The sequence below is a fragment of the Parasteatoda tepidariorum genome, chromosome 7, assembly GCF_043381705.1.
Source record: "Parasteatoda tepidariorum isolate YZ-2023 chromosome 7, CAS_Ptep_4.0, whole genome shotgun sequence".
NCBI lineage: Eukaryota > Metazoa > Arthropoda > Arachnida > Araneae > Theridiidae > Parasteatoda > Parasteatoda tepidariorum.
Window position 1 is genome coordinate 42425272 of NC_092210.1, and position 20476 is coordinate 42445747.

Genomic DNA, 20476 nt, shown 5'->3' on the forward strand with positions numbered 1-20476 from the left:
GCGAAATCATGTTTATTTCTCAATCTATACACCAAATTGCTATTTTGGAATGTATTTAGAGATAGTTTAATTTAAACTAGATGTCAGAATTCAAACATGCAAGCAAGACATTAACACAAAAATTAAAAATGAATATTGCACATATATTTAGTCTTAGATAATTTTCCCAAATAAAAAAATAGGCACTTTTATGAGTGTTTTCCTCAAAGTTATGAGACCATCAAGATGTTAAAGCAAAGTGAATGCTTTTAAAAATTTATTTAGTAAAAATTTCATGCATTTCTTCTCTCAGATGAAGCCTTAGATCAGTGTTCCTTAACCTTTTTGATATAATGGACCCCTTTTAAAAAATTTTAAGAAGTCATGGACCACCCCCCTGTGAAAAAAATAATTGCAAAAACGTCAATTATTAGAAAATATTTAATTTTATTATTTTAATAGTATACAAAATTTTTAAAATTAAAATTTTTAATGTGAAGGTTGCTGCTGCTTTTCCTTACTTAAAAAATTGAATTGGGGATGGTTTTCAACAAAGCAAACGGGCATATCATGTTTAACATTCAATCGATTTCGATGTTATATTTTTATTGTCACAATTGTGGAACACTGTAGCAAAACGGAATTATAGCTGCCATAACTCGCTTTACAAGCAATGGGTAGGCTTCCAAACGTTTTAAAAATTAGGAGTAGTCAGCGGACCCCCAAAATATAACTCATGGACCCCTTAGGGGTTCATGAACCATAGGTTAAAAAACCCTGCCTTAGATGATTATATAATAAGTGCTTCTTGTAAAGAGAGTTTCTTACATACAGTTTGAGAAAGTTTTACACAAACATAAAATAGAAATTTTAAAGTAGTAATCAATTAATGCTAGAAAAATTTATAAAAATAAAATTTAATGCACACATTTTCACACATCTATTTTATTGAATCCAAAAATAAGGAAGAAAAAAACTTAAATAAAATAAAACAACGAATGTTACATATTACACATACATAATCTTTAGTTGATGGGAAATATGCACCACAAGTTGCAGTTGCTATGAATTCCATCAGCTCAATGTAGGGAATTCGTCCAAAGCAAGAAAAAGGATGAAATGGGCTCCCCAACTGCAAAAAAGAACACGCAATGGTGCTGTTTCGTAACTGAGATAAAAGAGAATCTAAACTTTTGCAATTCGGAAAATTTAAAACACCGTCAGTAACAACAATGATTCCTAAAAAAGAATAATAAAAGTACATAAACTCAAATGTAATAGTACAATTTTAATATGCATAAAGGGGATAGAATTGAACATATTAGTATATCATCGAATCATAATAGCTCAAACTTGAAGAGGGAGATCAAAAACTTCAAAACATCTAAAATCAGATATCTTTAAATCAGCAGTAGAATTTAAAAAAAAAAATTTTTTTTAATGTATCTTTCTAAAAAGTTCTTTTTTCTATTTTTAAAAAAAAATTAATCAAGATGCTCAAGAAAACATTATTTAAAAATTTCATTCAACATTATTCTCTTGTTGTTTATCTAAGAGAAGTGTATAAATTTTACCTAAGTGGTCAATGGTTTTTTTCCCTTTTCCTTTTATTTTAGATAAAAAAAAATTATATAACATTTGTGGGAAAAAACCAAGTTATTGAGGTAAGAGACAAAAAAATAATAATAATAAATAAACAAAAGATTCAGTAATAAATCAACAAATGATTCAGGAAAAAAAAAAATTTTTTTTCAACTTTAAATGCAGAGGGAATTAAAGAAAAAAAAGATTTTTTTGCAAAACTGACATTCTAATCAGCAAAGTTTGATGGACATATTTTATTTTTTTATGCTATAAAAAAAACTAGATACATTTCAGATCACAAAGGCTTATTAAAAAATTATTTAATTTTTACCAGCACTACTGTTTTCTGGGAGCAGCTGTAAGGCAAGAATACCATATTGGATTAATTTTATACTACTGACATCAGCAGATAAATCAAGAATTTTTTTAATCATCTTGTTACTATCAATCGCTCCATCAATAATAGAACCATTGGCATCTTGTGGCATCTAAAAAATTTAAATAATCAGAGAATTCAATTAAAAAATTATCTATTATAAAAAAAATAATAATTATGTTTGTAACATGATTTTAAATCACACAATAAATTAAATTCAAATAAAAATTAAAATTTAATAAAAAACATTTACAGGTCAGGATATAAAATTTAAAGATACAACTTAAATTGATTTTCGATAGATTTATGAAGAAGATTCACAACAAAAATATTCATATTGGAAAATTTCAGCAAAACTTGTGAATTTACTAATTTTAGTTTCTTGAATAAAACTAACTATTGATACATTGTGCACAGTACTTAAATATTACTATCTTTTATCCATGTAAAAATAAATGTCAAATTCTTATGGTTGCATTTAAAATTAATCAAAAGCCTTAATTTTACTAACATAAATTTCTTATAAAGACTCTAAATCATTGAAAAATAATCAAATAGATTCATGAACAGCATGAACAGAGAAAGTATGTTATGAGATCGATATAAATAGTAATTTTGTAACATCATGAAGTATTAAAAATTTCAAAGCAAATTTAAATTTATTTTTTAATAAGAAACTTAATTAAATATATTTTTAAGTGCTATTCCTTTAAGTTTTCTTATCATTTTCCTCTATTTAATATCTGCATGTACAAATTAATTAAAACAAGTTCAATACTTTGTCAGAAAAATGCTGGTTGCATTAGCATCACTTAAAGGAATGCCATTGTTCCAGCAAATTGTATTTAAATAAGCTGATTATTCGATTATAGGGAGAGTAATTACATAAGTCAATCTTAAAAGCTAAGTTTTAACAAAATTTTTATTTAAAATTTTATGTAATATATAGTAAAATGCTTTGGGGGAATAAAGTCATTTTAATGGTCAATAAACAAGTATAATTAGAGCTATCAGTGTTTAATATTTAAATTTATATAAAATAAAATTAATGCTAATTAAAAGTATAGTGAGTATGCACATTACAATACTACTTATTTTTTTCTGATGAAATACTGCTTTGACATATAAACAACAGAAAATTTCTCCACTTCTTACCAGGGTTTGTTGATTCAAATCAGCTTGATTTAAATCACGATTTAAATCATGATTTAAATCAACAAATTTTTATATATATATATTGATTATAAAAGTTAAAAAACAGTGTTTTAAATTATTGATACTTTTATTATTTTCTTTTCTTAGTTTCAAAATTTATTTTAAATAAATTGCTGCATTAATTAATTTTAGTTGACAATATTGTTTTCTTTCTTGGTGTGGGTTAAATTCCCACATATTTGAAATTACATTTTTAAAAATCTTTTGATTCTTGAGATTAAAAGTGCAGATTAAAGTAAACATTTAATGCTGCCTTAATATAGACTTGCCTAGCTGTAGAAAGTAATTTTAAACATGAATTCTTTTCAAAAAAATAATACAAATAATGTTAATTAAAATTCTACCTTTCGAATGAAAGAGCTTGAATTAAAATCTACATTATATTTTATTGGTGGAAAATGTATATTTTTAATGCTTGAGGTTATATTAAAAAGAAATTGCCGTAATATGCCAAAAAAAAGGGGGGGAACGCTGATGAATTCAGATACTTTTTTCCTAATATAATGTCATTCTTCCCTTTCAAAAGTCTATTTGAAGCACTAGCATTATTAACTGGTATTGTTTTCTCATAATATGTTTACAGTATCTTTGACATCTGATTTTCTATAAAGAAATTTTGTGGAAAAAAATACCAATGAGTACATAGATCTTTTTAAATTTATTTTTAGCTTAACTTATCTATTTTGATAGAATTAAAAATGAATATTTTAATATAAAAATATATAGATTAAATATTTATTTATTTTTTGATGAATGACTGCATTATAAACACAATCTGTTACATTTATTTTGTCATTTTAAAAATCAAGAGAAAAAAAAATGGAATCACAATTTTAAATTAAAATTATGGTTTGCTAATTGAAACTTTGTTTTAATAGTTTAAGTACAGGAATGTGTTCAAGCCAAATTTACTACCGCTTAGAGGTACCTTCACAAATTCAACTTTAGGAAAAGCAGTAAAATAATTTCACAAAATACTTTTTTCTTAAAATTTTATTTTTGTGTCTCGTAAGAAACGATAAATCTATATTTTTACAATATTTGTGTTGATTTTTTAATATAATTTCTAATTTTCACAAATTATGTCTAAATTTTCGCAAAATAAGTACCTCTCAGAAAAACCTAGACAGATCCCTGAAGTATTCTTTAAATTCTCTATTTCATCTAATCTTTAAATTTCAATCATGCATTTGTTTCAAAATGGTTGCTATGCATTCAAAGATATATATTATAATGAAAAATTATTTTAGTAAGTTAGAGCTTCTAAAATATTGTTATAATATAGTTTTAATATTAATTTAATTTTGATTAAACATTTATAAAATTTTTTTAACCATAAATTAAAGTTCTTACAGGGTATTTGAATAATAATCAGAAAAATCTGATTTAAATTTTAAAAAAATCTGATATAAATATAAAAAAAATCAGATTTGTTTTTCTAAATAAAAAAAATCCCGAACCCTGCTTCTGACCTTCCCACATTCTAAATAGTGTACGAGTGAAGTGCAAATAAGAAGGTTAATTTCATCTTGTTTATTAAATAACTGTTAAAAATACTTCATGAATTATCAAATGAACCCCTGACACTTGTTTAGAGCAGGAAAGAACTTATTGAAGTGACCACATACTGTATTCTCCTCCTAACTGAAAAACATAAATTCTATTCTATTTTAAAGTAACAAGCTTAGCTCAATTCTTCTAAAAAATAAAATTTTCATTAGGGTGCAATTAAATTACGAACAGCAACCATAAATAATCATTTAAGGGAGGGAATAAAACATTGGCTTCATACAGAATAATTTGGTTCCACTAAATTTCATTCAACACTTAACGAACGTTAATTATCTGATATGCAATTAGAAGGGATGACCGTAGTAGCTAAATCATTCAGCAGTATTTTATCTTTTAATTTTGACAAAAAAAATAAATAATCTATAACATTACGCTTATATAATCAATACAAACGTTCACATTAAAAATTCTTTTTCTTTCATATTACAGTAACTTGAACTTTTTAAAAAATTTCAATAAAATATTAAATAATTTTAATATAAATGTAAAAATTAATAGGCTTACCATAAATTTCAACTCCTCCTCTTGAAGAGCAACAGAAGCTTTGACAACTAAATTACACATAAGAATCAATTTTTTGTGAAGAATGTCCAACAAATTATTTACATTTTCCTTTGTCAAAATCCAACCCTGTATTAAAACCTAAAATCATAATATTTAACATTAAATACACAGTAAATCAAAGCTAACATATATTTTATTTAGCACATTCCAAAAAGGTTAATATTAATATTTTAATAGATATTTAAATTAAATCTTTTAAAAATTCAATATAAATATTTTTAAAAGACTTATTTGAAAGAAAAATAAAATGAACAGAAGCCAAAGCACTACTAGGAAAACATTTTCCCAGCGTTGATTCTGGCTACAACTAGAATAAAGATCTATTTAACATGGAAGTTACCAATGTTAAACATTTATTTACACTTCAACAAGATATTCTCAGGGAATTATCATGCAATAGGTCGTTCCAACTACAATCAACAAAAATGAACTAACAAGCATTTGGTAAATTTTCAGATCTAATTACCCTGTAATTGCAAACAAAGCACTCCAAGATTTAAATAAGCTCTGCAAAACATATTTATGTGAACAAGTTGATACTGTTATATATAAAAACAAATTATAAAAATAAATTTAATATTCTACTGGGCTTTAAAATAAAACTTTACAAGACAGAACTTGATATTGCTATTATGGTTCTAAAAAAAGAAAAAAAATTAATGCATCTCAATAAGAAAAAAGCATTTATAAAAAACCTTAAAATGAGATTGATACCTATTTCAAAACCATTTTAATTTTTTATTATTGCTTTTATTCTTTTATATGTTTTTAATTCTATGAATGTTCTTCTCTAGAAATGTGTACCACCATTTATTACAACATTCAGCAATAAATTTTTTACAGCAATTATTATAACATATTGATTACAGGATTATAGGCCAGTATTTAGTACTCAAGAATGATGTTCAATACATAGGGATTAGATGAGGCATGAAAAAAAAAGTACCCCGAAGCGAAGCAATTGGACAGTAACATTTTAAGAAATTCTGGTAAAAGTATTGGTATTGTAATCTCTGATAAGCCTAAAACTAAAGTTTTATAACATAGCAAATGATTTTAGAGTCTCAAAAAGAAACCACAGTAAAAATAATCATTAAAAGAAATCAAGCTATAAGATAATTATTACAAATAGGAAATAACAAACAAATCAAAATTAGTAGTTAGAAAACTTTATTCAAAATTAGCTTACTTGAGGCAGAGTAACAGAGCAACTAGGAATGTATGCAATAACAGTGACATATATTTGAGGTGCAAAATAATATTTACTGCCAGGAATATAAAACTAAAACAAAACAAAAAACACATAATTTTATTTTTAAAAAAAAGTTGTAAGACTAGTTAAATAAATACTATTTTAAGTAATAATTTATATTTTAAATAAGTGGTAGGGGAAAGTTGGATAAAACGGGATAGTTGGACAAAACGGGATACGTCGCCTATGGACCAGACTATTGCAGCTATCTAGCAGACGACGACAGAAACTTGTTATTTGACTGTGATTATATCATTTTCAGTGTGTCCCGTCCCAAGATCACTACTTGATAGAAAGTTGTAGGTCTCAGAACCTTTTTACTCCCTTTTCTACATTTACGTGCGTTGCTTTTCACATTGCACTGCCTATATATATATATATGGAATTACAATTCCGGTAAGTATTACATTTGATGAGGCATTTATTAACGAGTATTCTCATGTCTAGTCAATCTAATTTTTCCTTTCCGTTTAGGCAGCAGTCATGTTTGTCTTGAAAAGTGTCTGAGTTTGACAAAACGGGACACCTATGAGTTGGATAAAACGGGATAGTTTTTTTATGTCCCATTTTATCCACCGATTTATTTGCTGGCCTAAAACTTCTACTATATTATTATTACTATATTGAAAGAAAGGTAAAAAAGGCTCGTACAAATACATTCACCCTGAATTGGCAGGAGTGAAAAAGTTGGACAGATATGAGACAGTATTCAATGCTGAACAAGAAAAAACGCATGAGCATGTATTGGCTCTAGAAGAGAGATTATTTGGAATAACTCTAACGGACATACGAATGCTAGCATTTGAGTTAGTTGAGAGAAACAATATTAAGCATAATTTTAACACGGGAAAAAATGGCTGGAAAGTGTTGGCTGTAATCATTTCTCAGCAGACATAATGAACTTAGCCTCCAAAATCCAAAACCCATGAGTAGGGCCCGAACAAAAGGGCTTAATCGCACTGCAGTTAAGCAGTTTTTTGGTGGCTTGTCTTCAGCCGAATGAGGAGTTTTGGTTACTGTTGAAACGTGCATCAGAGCAGCTGGGGTATTCCTCCGTCCTATTTCTGTATTTCCTCGAGTGAAGGAAAACCCAAGACTCATGGATGATGCTTTCCCAGGGTCGTTTGCAGTGTATCACAAGACCGGCTGGATCACTAAGAAAACCTTCATTGTTTGGTTTTAAAAGTTCATAGAATTTTCCAACCCTAGGCATAAGAAGCCAGTGTTGTTGCTGCTTGATGGACACAACAGTCACACCAAAAGTTTGAAACTCGCAAGTTTGGCAAGAAAAAATAATGTAATCATCCTAACCTTCCCCTCACATACAACTCATCGCCTTCAGCCCCTGGATGTCAGCTTCATGGCTCCATTGAGCCCGTATTATGAACAAGAAGTTCGAAAGTGGCTGTTCAACTATCCAGGTAGGTGCGCTACAATTTACAAGGTTACAAAACTGTTCAATGCAGCCTACTCACGGGCAGCCGTTGCAGAAACTACCATTAAAGGGCTTAGCGAAACTGATATCAGTCCTTACAATCCTGACGTCATCTCAGATCACCTGTTTGCATTGTCTGTCACCACTGATCTAACAGCAAGAACCTCCAGGTGTTGCACACCAGACTGATGTGTGCAGTTTTAGGATTATTACTCTCTTGTTATCGACCTAAGCTACCCTCTTCCATCCTTCCAAAGTGTGTCCTACCTGTACCTCAAGCAAAAGGACCGCTCCCAGAAACAATAGCTGATAATAGGAAACTGTAGTATTAACATCATATCCATGTAAAAGTGAATTATAAATGGAAGAAAAAGAAAGAATGATTAAACTACAAGAATGAAGCTAGAGAATTGAAGAAAGGACTGCTAAGAAATCCCTCTTAAGGGAGGGAGACACATCTCGACAGTGAAAATTATGGAATAAGCGTTCATGTTTGAAAACTCATAAAATCTTTAAGAACATATTTAGCATCATAATTTTTGTGTAATTAATTATAAAACAACAGTCTATATAAAAATGTTAGAAGCAATAAAATCCCATAAATAAATTTTTAGAAATTTTGCTTTCAGTTAATTGTCCAACTTTCCCCTACATAACATTTATTTGAAATAAGTGATGCATGAATAACTAATGAAATATTTCAATGGATTTCAAAATCAAACTTCTAAATTTTGTATACATTTTCTGTCATACAATGCTAAGCAAAATATCAATATCATTCTAATAATTTAGTCACAACTTTAGCTCAAATCATTTCAGTTATTATATTATATTGTTACGACCATATGACGAGTTCCTTAAAATAAAAAGGCTGATAATTACAAATGAAGATATTTATTTACAAATTGGTAGAGAAAGGAATACATAACTTATTCTCAATTGTGTGCTTAAAAGATGTGCTTTATAAATTATGCGCATATTTATTTAACTACCTAGGGTTTTAACGAATAATGGCAATGGGTTTATAATCAAGTTTTAGATTATTCTTTTGCAGGGATGAGAGTAGTCAAAAAGTGAAAAAGAGGAAATCCAAGAAAATATATATATATATATTCAAAATCCAAAAATTTGACAAAAAAGTGCGATTTTTAAACTTGTAAATCATGTGATTATAAATCCCGTTGGTTAATTTTAAAATTGTATGAATATATGAATATGCATCACATGCATGATTTTAAATTGACAGAATAAATCATGATGCGTAATTTTTAGATCACGTAAATACGAATTACGATGCATAATTTTTAAATTGCGCGAACATGTCTAATTTTTAAAGCATGCATCAATACGAAAATCGATGTTCGATATTACAACCGTAAAAACGAATGACGATATTGGATTTTAAGCTCGCGTGAATACGAATCGCTACATAAGCTTTTAAAAGCGCGTAAATACAAAGCACGATATTGGATTTTTAAATCTCGTAAATAAGAATCATAATGTACGATATTTATGAATCACAATGCGCAACTTTTAAATCAAGTAAATACGAAAATAGATTATCGATATTAAAATCGCGTGAATAAGAATCAAGATATTTGCGGAGTCTGGATTAGCGATTTCTAAAAGGCTTGTTTGTATTGTTTTTAGAGACATAATAAATAAAAATTTACAAGATTAATTGAATAAGCAAATAAATATTTTCACCGCAAATCCACCTCTTTTTTTTCCGTTTGCATTCACGCCAAAAAACAGGAAGCGGCAACGTCTGAATTACGAAAATACGAGCTATCAGGCGACTGATAAAAATACAGAAAATCTTATTTTCTGTGCATAAAATAGGAGAAAATACCTAAAATAAATAAAAGGTGGATGGGTTAGCAGCTAGGAAATAGTTTGAATTTTCTGCTTATCTTTGAAAATCGTAGATAAATATAATTGTTTTATTTCAATGACTGAATTTTCACAAAAAAAGCGGGATATTTAAAAAAAAATAAAAAAATAAACCAAAACTTTTAGAGAATCGGAGTTTTTGATAAAAAGGCTGAAATTCGAGAGACAAAAGCGAAAATCCTCTAAAAAGCGGAAAAATCTCATCCCGATAATAAAGGTCAACCAGTTTTATCCCAAGGAAATTATTTTTAGGGAAACTTCAGAGGAAGGAATGAGGACTTCAATACTTTCGCTCTGCGGAAAATTAAATTCCTCATAATATTTTAACTTGCGCAAAAAAAAATTCCCCCAGAAATTAGCGAGAGAAATGGAAAAATCTGAAAAAAAGCGGAAATCCGCGGAAGAATCACATCCCTGCTTTTGGAATTTATTTGTAACAGTAGTTAATAATATACTTGAACAACTTAATAATTACTTCGTTATATTTACAAGTAAAATCAATTTTTAGAGAGTATTGAAGAAAAAAAATGCCCACGTTTTATAATTATCGTAATATAGCTCAAGTAACATAGATAGTAAAGATTTTGTTACTGTATCGGTAAAAAAATATTAGAAATTGACAAAAAAGAAGTGAATTAAGTCAAATTGATTTTTCCAATGTATTATCTCTGTTATAAATGGGTCTTTTAGAAACCACTTGGATTTAGTATTATGAAGAAAGTCAAACATGATTGATATAAATGAAATAAATTATTGCAATTTATTAATAATCCCCTTTTTATTTGTCTCCATATGAAAACCAAGTGCAGTAAATATAATTTCTGTCAATGTAAACTTTTGAGAAAGAATTATCATTAATGTCAGTATAATCTTTTCTTGCCAAATTGTTGAAAATCTTCTTTCTGTGTAATGCCTTGGAGAATAGCATAAAAAAGTAAAATTTTGAATTTATCATGAAATGATCAAACAAAAGCGTAAAAAAGGAATTCAAAAGTTTTATCTTGATTGTTTAAAGATATTAGTGTTGGAATATTAAAACAATAATTCAAAAATAGTAAAGAATAAAATGTAAAGAATACAATATCTCTTTTAGTCATTATTTCACACTATGTTCAACTAGTTTCAATGAGTTAAAGTTAAAATTCCAAATATCTGTAGGCAAATACTCTAAGATAAACTCAAGTAGTATATTGCTATAAAATATCTTAATTACTTTATAAATTTTTCCTACTATATTAAACACAATGATAACAATGCTCATATGATGTAGTTTTTGTATTGAAACCTTGTTAACTTTTTCAAGAATAATTTGCTTGGTACAAAAAATATATCATTTAAAATTAAATAAAATATAATGCATGCATATTTAAAAAAATATTTTAAAGAGAAGTTTAGATTGCTTCAGCTTTAAATGTGACTTAAAAACAGAAAGAGAATATTTGTCTAATTATGTATCCGATCCATTACTCATAAACAATTTACCATATGAGGGACAGGTTCTGCTTAGTTTATTCTATATTAGCCAAGAATTGAAAATGAAGGGATGCAAAAAAGATTACAATCCAAGAAATTTTGATTGTATTTCGGAGAAAACTAAGACATCTGAAAAGTATATAAAAAATTACATTGATTTATTAAATATTTTCTAGTGGAGGGGCATTCAAAGCACAATTAGCCCAACATCTGCAGAAGATTCATACATGAGAGATAACTAGGAAATTTTCAGTTCAGCCTTAATTTTCGCTTTAAGAAATACAAAACTGAAGAACAAGTAAATTTTTTTTAAATATCAAACAATAGTAGCAAAATAATTCTTAACTGTTAATTTTTTTTATTACTTTCAGTGCTTTATAAGCCAACCTTTGACTGTGTTATGTAGAACAAAAAATTAGCTTTTATGATATACTAAAATAGCATAATTCCTTTCCTTGAAACAACACCTTTTCACCAATGTGGTATGGATAGAAGCCTAGGCTACTGTACGAAACATTAACCATAGCCTTTTAAATGTCAAAAAATAGATGCAGCACCTTTTAACACGTACACATCTATATGTTTATCTTTGAAAAATTGCACAGGTAATTTGATTCTTCCACAGGGAAATGTTTTTAAAAAAATGTGAAAAGGGATTTTGAACTTTTATACTCCTCTTCAACGAAAGCAGTAATTATAAAAGTAATGAAACCATAAATTATGTTTAATTAAAATCACATTACACATTAACAAAAGGAAAATGAACTCCAATTCTTTTCTCAAATTTAGTTTTGGGTATTAAAAATATGGTTACTAAAACAGGGTTTTTCTGATGCTGGGAAGAAATAAAACTCAGTAAATGATCTAAATAGCAACTGACTGGAAAGTTGCTGCTTTTGTCTTCACTTTTACACAATAGTTTTGTCCCCAGAAACATAGAAAGAATAAAATAAAAAGTTCAAACTATTTTCAGAATTTTATTTCTACATCATCTATTTTTTTTTTTTTTTTAAATTAAGATTATTATTAGAAAAAAACTAAATATTCTGCAATTGCAAAAAAAAAAATAATAATAATTAATTAAGTAGGCAAATTAGTTTGAGCTGCTTCCTGTAATACTCATAAACATTATGTTTATCAATACAGTATTTAAACAAATTTGTGTTGCATTTTTAAAAATTATCTATAAAATTTATGACATATTAATATTGATTTAAAAATGAAATAAAACCAACAATCAAAACATGCATATTTCATTATAATAAAAAAAATATCAAAAGAGAAAAAAAAGACTTACCGGTTGACTGATATAAGTTAAACTCTGTTTTAAAGCTAAAAATCCTTCTTCAAAAAATATGGAGTCATGCTGAATGTCCTATAAAATTGGAAAAAAACAAACTAAATTAAGAATCAACAACAAATGGTAATTAAATTAAATTGCAAGTAAACAGCATTATATCTCCACAAGAAAATTACATTTAAATTTTTTAAAAAAAATTTATATCTAGTCGAACATTGATAGCATGATCTTTGATAACATATTTTTTTACACAAAGAAAAATATAAATTCACAATGCATTTGCTATGCTGGTAAGTTGCTAATAAGAAAAAAAAATCCTATTTTGACTGAATTATTAAAATATTTGAAATTCTATTATAATATTAGACTTTTAACATCCCAAATGTTTGACATCTTAAAATTCAAGCTTGTAATATCAAGGTTTGACTGCATAATCATAGACTTAAATTATAAGTTCAAAACACACAACAATTGTTAAATTCCAGCCAAAAGATTGAACTAAAAAATAAGTATTCAAATAAGTAATCAAAACTATTTGTTATTTTTAAAGGCTGATATGGTTGCATAAAAAATTTTAAAAAATTCCACTCGGAAAACATGCAAAAAGAATTATAAGAAAAAACTGATTGGTTTTATAAATATAAGTTAAATACAAATTAATTAAAAGTATAAATCTTAAGTACAAAGTAAAAAAAAAATTTTAATAAAATTACATTTCTATAATAAGGGTTGAATGGATAAGAAAAGACAAAGATAAAATAAGGGTAGTTTTAGAAGAAAATGATGTTTGAAATCATATTTTTGATTATGCTTTGAGATTTTGGAATAGCCTGTTAGTAAGATGTCAGAAAAAATAGAAGTTAAATAACAAGGGTCTGTCTAGGTTTTTATGAGAGGTACCTATTTCGTGAAAAGTTAAACATAATTTGTGAAAATTAAAAATTATATTAAAAAATCAACACAAAAATATGGTAAAGTAAAGAGATATTTTCAAAAATTGTCACTACAAATAAAAATCATTTACGACTGGTAAGTTTTTATATATTTTTCCCCATATGTACAAAAACAATTTTGCTATTGAAAAGTTTTGGGCTTAATGTACAAAAATAATTTTGCTATTGAAAAATTTTGGGCATAAAATTGTATCTATATTTAAAAATCCATAAAAATCATCCATTTTTAAATTTCAACTTGAATTTCGAAAAAAAAAAACACTCATTTAACAGTACTTGCACTAAAAGTTATTGTCGTTATGATAACATTTCCCACTGGGTCATATAGAAAAAAGTTTCACAGAGAAAAAAATTTTTCATAAAAAATAAAAGTCTGTTAGAATAAATTTAGAACAATGGTCAAATGTTTAGAATAATGTTCGAATTTCAACTTCCTGTAATGTTTACAGAGGGAACGCCTCGTTGTTTAATTTTTAAAAAAATTCTGCGAAAAAAAAAGCTCACTATAGGGTGTAAGCAACCGGTTAGGATTACCACACTGCACTATCTGACCAAGCACATGATACCTATTCATATATGCGGAATTTTAAGAAGCGGGGAAGAAAATCTAAGAACTTGCTTTTTTAAAAGCGTTCAATGAAACTACTGTTTTTCCTAAAGTTGAATTTTCGACGGTAGTGCTAAACGTTAGTAAATTTGCCCGGTACAGACCCTTGATTAAAGTACTGGAAAACACATACATTTCAATAGGCATTTAAAAATACTATGTAAAAATACGTAAATTAAAAAAATTTATATTATAAGATTAAATTAGTAAGAAAAGGTAAACACAAAATAAAAGATCTTAAAAGTTGAAACGAAAATCAAATTCACAATCATTTTCTCGGTTATGTTTTGTAATGTTTTGAGATTTTTATTAGTAGCTCATAAAAACATCCTAAAAAAGTACCAAAGTTGCATAAAAACATTTAAAAAAATTAGATTTTTCTCTCCTTAAAAGCACAATCATAGCTTTAAAAAAAATATATTGCTTTATAAAATTAGTTCAAAAACACAACTGCCTCAAAATATCTGAAGTTTTCAATTACTCAATGACATTATCCAATCAAGACAATGATTCCTCAATTTCCAAAATATTCCCTATTATCCATATTTTTATTAATTTTGAAACAGTAATCCTAAACTTATCTTAAAATATTTGACAAAAAATTAAGAAAATAAACAATATTGTGCATATATATTACATAACAAATAAGCAAATTAGTAAAAAATTGACTTACGACAGTTGAAACTGAAGCACTAAGATCCAAACAAAAAGCAAAACGGTATTTTGTTGACAGGAACTTTATCTCTGTTTCCGGCGTAATTTTGACAATCATGTAGCCATCGTTTTTATCAATCTCATAAGTTTCTTCATTCCTTGGTATAGCTGAAATTACTTCTATTTCTTCTGTGGATTTTTCCTAAATTATATTTTTAAAAAAATTCTTATTCAAAATAAAAATTTATTCGCGACAAATAAAAAATTAGTTAGTCAAGAAAGATTTTTTAAAGCAGTTATGTTTTTTAAAGTAGCTCGTAGTCGTAGTTGTAAAAACTCTCAAATATAAACTCTAAAAACTTTCACATTTAATTAAATACAATAAAATTTAAACAATAAAATTAATTGAATACAATAAAAATTTCATTTTGCAAATTTTAATCTTTTAACGTTTTAATCGATGACCCTGAATTTGATTCAAAGCATAGATTATAGATTGCATACTTTTCAATGCAAAAATGAGTGATTGAGGATTCCATAAAAAAAACATCGCATTCTTCATATTTAAGGACTTCCTTTTTTTTTAAAAAAAAAAAAGGTTCATTAAAAATTAAAATAAAACTGATTGTTTTACCTTTAATAGCTTGTAAGATACTTGTTAAATTCTCATTGCAAAAATATGCAGGGTTTAAATTTTTATTAAAATAAAAAATTAACAGGTTTTTTGAAGAAGAAAAAATAATGAAAGCAAAATTTTAGTGATAGAAGTAAATTCTACTTTACTTTAAAAAGTCAAAGAGTTACACTTTTTTAACTAAAAAATTTTAAAACAAAAATTCAGTTAAAAACTTTAAAAAAAGTAACTGCATTTTAAATAAAAAAATTATTTTACCTTTGATTGTTTCCCAAACATTTAAAAATATGTTTCAGTAAAATTTCGTATAAATTTGAGGAACACTAATTCAGAATATTTACCAGTTCATTACAGAATTTGCTTAGAAATACTTTCTCAACAATCAAAATTAAAAAAAACTTTACAATTCACAAACTAACAACAGTTAAAATCTGAAAAGTTTCATAATCACTGTGCAAGATTTATAATCACCTGCTTTTGCAGATCAATAATTAAAATGAACTTTAAGCTTTATGGAAGGTTGTAATTATTAATTCTGAAAAGATATATTAAAAAACTTATTACTAGATTAGATGTCGCTATTCTCAGATAGCTTCAAAATAATATATTACAATATAAATAAATAATATAGACAAATAGGTAGTGATAGGCTTTTAAATAATATAGGTAGTATTGTCCCATTGTATCCCAGCAAATTCTAGATGGTAGTATTGTACCCCAACAAATTCTATGATACAGAACAGGGAGAAATTTTTCATAAAAATATAAGAATATTTATATTTTGTTTCAGAAAACATACTCTATATATGCACTGCTGTTTTTGATAGTGATAATTTAAAAGTTACCATGTTAGTTAGGATATATTAAACCTGGTTCTCTTTAATTTGGAAATTTATTAAATCAAAAAACTAATGTTTTATTTTTAATTTTTTTTTTATTTATTTGTAGACTTTCCACATTTTAGTTGCAGTTAAGTGCTTTTAATAACTGACATTTTAACTGATTCACAGTTTTAAGCAAATTTATACAAAAATTCTCCTGTCACGCACACTACCTCTATTGAATGACACATGGAAGACAGTGCATGAAAGCAAAAAAAAAAATTTATTCTGTACTAGGTTCAAAACTGACAATTAACACTTAAGAAATATGGACATTTTAAGCAAAAATTGAAAACTTTAATTTCTTGAAATAAAAGCATTTTGATGAACTAAACTTATTTCAAAAATGAGAAGTTACACTGTAACTTGTAGAGAATAATGGTTAAATTCCAATTAGCGATATCAGTGGCATAGATATTGAAAATTGTTGCATCATAATAAATCATACACCACATTAGTATTTTGATAACAATTTCCAATTAAAAATATTTATTTGCTAATTTGTTTATATAACACACAAAAGATTTTTAAGCATACACAAAAAAAAATAAAAATTGATATTAAATTATGCAAACTGATGATTTTAACTTTTTAGATGAAAGTTAAATTTTCTGTCTACTGTTTCATATACAAAGATCAAAATGACACTGCAACAGTTTTAATTTTTTTTTATTAAAAATTCTGATAAAGTTTCAACAAAATTTTAAGAGCTCAAAAAGTAACATTTTGTTTTTCAATATTTAATTTAAAAAATAACTATTAACTTTACAAAGCCTGACTTTTTCTTTCCGAAATATTACAATTTCTCAAATGGTTTTTATTACATTTGTAAAACTTACACTTTTTCAGAAAGAAGTACTTTACTTCACAATGAGAGAGGTAGTTTTTTACATGAGTAGAAAGCTGTAATTCAAACAAAGAATGTGAAAACTCACCCATAGTTGAGCTAATACTGCATTGGTCTTAAAAATTTTAAAAGCTAATACATGCTCAAAATGCTTTACACAAAAGTAATATACAGTTTATTTTTCTTCCTTTAAAAAAAATGAATAGATAAAAAAAAATGAAATTTTTTTATTATCTACATGTTTTAAGCAGAGTGTCCAAAACTACAGACCCTAATTTTAAATGTCTGAAATACATATATTACAGACATGAAAGTACACTAAACATTTGATATATTATGAAAATGAATTTTTTAAAAATGGAACTACAAATTTATTAGATTTAATTTAATCTATGACTCTACATGAGCACACATGTGGCAATGAAGATACCTAATTAAAACTTAATTTATATCCAGGTATACAAAATTATCCGGGATTATTTCATATATTTCGAATTGAGGTGTCTCCCATCTTGAACACGTTATATGTTAAAGCAATGATTGTAATAGTATAGTTATATTTCAGCACTTATTATACTGAACAATAATGTTATACTACAATACAGAATAAATTTCAATACCTCACTTGTTTTCCATTTAAACTTTAGGGTCTTGTTCAAATTCCTAAAAAACCATTGAGCTCTAATGTTTCTTGAAATTCTGTAATTGTTTTGCATAACAACATAGACCTCTTTGGCGATGAACGAGGACTCTTCAACCTAGTGATTTGAGAAACATCAGATATTGAAAATATAGCAAGAATGAAAAGGTATTTACAAAAGACATTTTCCTCATAAAAAGAAGGCTCTTTTAATGACTTAACAAAAAAAAAGTTCTTAATATACAGCTGACGATAACAAGCATATTTTTAAATCCTAATGCCCCTAGATACTCTCTTACCCCAAGCTCATCAATTAATAAAATAATTGAGCTTTTTTTTAAAATAACGCAGCAATTTTCTCATACAGAGATCTAAATATGTCAGACAAGATTGTTTAGAAATAGCATTGATGTGGATGAAATTCATAATTCTTAGTCGGATTGTTCCTGGGATAGAAATAAAGTTGAGCCATTATTAGAAATTGATCTAATTTGCATATTTATATTTACAAAAATATATATAATATAATCGATGCTTGATATAATGTCCTGAGGATCCAGAATAAAACAAACAATATAATAAGGTAATATCATAAATATGCAAAACTCCTGAAAACCTTTACGAAGTACTAAATACTGAACTTATTATAACAAAAGCAACCAAAATGACAGAAGAATTCATGATAACAAAGTGTTTTATGTAAATAAAAATACTATTATATATAATACATTTAAATTAAGCAAATTGCATCTCAAAACATACGATAATACAGCTTGTCTTTCTTATTTTGATGTTTATATTTAAGAACAACATTTAAGGAGGAGGGAACTTACAGGACCAGTTCTTTCCAAAGTAATCAAATAGCATTTTTAACTTTTGTTTTTAACAATTTCTGATTTTGACATTTTTTATTTGCTTTCTTTAAAATTTACATTTTTGTTTTAAGTATGAGCCATTTTAAGCAGCTAAATAGTAGCCATTTTCACTAACTAACACATAACTGGAGTATCTCAAAATCTAAGCAATCAAATAAAATCAAAAACAAAATGATAGTAACTACTTGGTGTTTTAACGCTAAAATAACTCACTGATTTCAACATTCCAAAAAAGGATAAAAAACTTTTAAAACAAGAAAAATATGATTGATAAATTTATTAAACCCTTTGAAATGCTTCCTCACAATAATACAATAAACATTTTTAACTCTGAATAAATAATAATTGATATTTCACTAAGCAATTATGTTCCAGACAGATATTACCTAGGATAAGAATAGTTTGTCCCGTGATTCAATGATAAAGAATTCAAGATGCTTCATGAATAATGAGAGATACATTGGGACTCTGAATAAACCGAGACCAGATTATCCGGGTTGTGAATTATCCGCAACAACCACTCAACAAAAAAAGAAAGAAGAATAAGCTCACATTTTATTTTAAACTTGTCAATTATTGGAACTGTCAGAAGCCACAGTTTTTTCAAAAATGAAGAAATATCTTAGATGATTTGAGAATGTTGGCCTGTTCTAAAAATCTAGACGAAGAAGCAGTGGAACAATGGATTAACAAAGAATCAACATTGGATATTGTGTCGTAAGTTTTGTGTCAGAAAAAATAAGGCATGTTGAAGAATTTCCAAAAATTTACCTTTCGAATTAATTTAATTAATATTCTTTTACTGTATAATAATTTTACATTGTCTAACATTTTTCATCAAAACTAGGCTATTAGGGATATTCGCTTATCCCGGACGAAGCATTTCCCAACAAAAGAGTTCATCGAGAGTCTACTGAAACATAAAAAAAAAATATTAGCAGTTTCAAACATTTCCTTTAGAATTTTGCTATTGATTGACTTATTGTCAATGAAAAATGTTTCTTTTGCAAGCAATTAATAGAATAACTTTGTCATCTTATTAATTTCAACATTATGTTCGAAAAATCAGAAAAGAAGAGAATACATTTTATTTACAATATAAGAAAAAAAATAAAAATTATAAAGGAATTTATTATTTACAAAAGAAGAGTGCAAGAAGTACAATAAACTTGAAGTTTCAACAAATTGCAACAAGATAAAAAATTAATGCTTTTAAAATATTATAAAATATTTAAAAAAAAGTCACGTTTACCACTTGAAAACATCAAAAAAGAAAAAAACTTTCCCTACTATCAAAATAAACAACTTTTTCAAAAAATGAAAAATCAAATTGTTCACAACAGATTCCAAACAAAAAGTATAAACTCAAAAATGCATATTTAATTCAAACAGAGAAATATTATTAATTAATAATTAAAATGTTTGAGATACATGACAATCAAAAGATGTACAAGTTTCACTTCAAAATGAATTTACTATTTTCCTTACCGTAGAAGGTCTTAATGACTTGTTGGAAGTCATAATTTAGATTGAAATAAAAACTATAAGAATAAATTATTTAAAAAATGTTCTAGTTTTAGAATAAACTAATAAAATACATTTCGTCATTATGGTAGAACTTTTCTTATCACTATTTGTTTGTTATTGTCCGGTCAGACTGAGAGCAGGTTTGAATTATTTCATCATTTAAACGTGATAAGCTTATAGCTTACATATTTGTTTTATTCCCATTCCTGGGTGGA

At 26.6% G+C, this 20476-nt stretch overlaps 1 protein-coding gene across 1 annotated transcript in view; it reads right to left on the reverse strand.

Annotated features, from left to right (window-relative positions):
- LOC107454702 (KICSTOR complex protein SZT2) overlaps nt 1-20476 on the reverse strand; it is a 123002-nt gene extending 102526 nt beyond the window's left edge. Inside the window, exons 1-8 of the mRNA XM_043041432.2 lie at nt 20223-20476; nt 17840-17977; nt 14877-15059; nt 12641-12718; nt 6480-6572; nt 5231-5368; nt 1895-2051; nt 998-1218 (exon numbers count right to left, since the gene is read on the reverse strand). Coding sequence (XP_042897366.1) covers nt 998-1218; nt 1895-2051; nt 5231-5368; nt 6480-6572; nt 12641-12718; nt 14877-15059; nt 17840-17977; nt 20223-20255 — 1041 coding nt within the window. The 5' untranslated portion in view covers nt 20256-20476. The remainder of the gene's footprint in view (nt 1-997; nt 1219-1894; nt 2052-5230; nt 5369-6479; nt 6573-12640; nt 12719-14876; nt 15060-17839; nt 17978-20222) is intronic.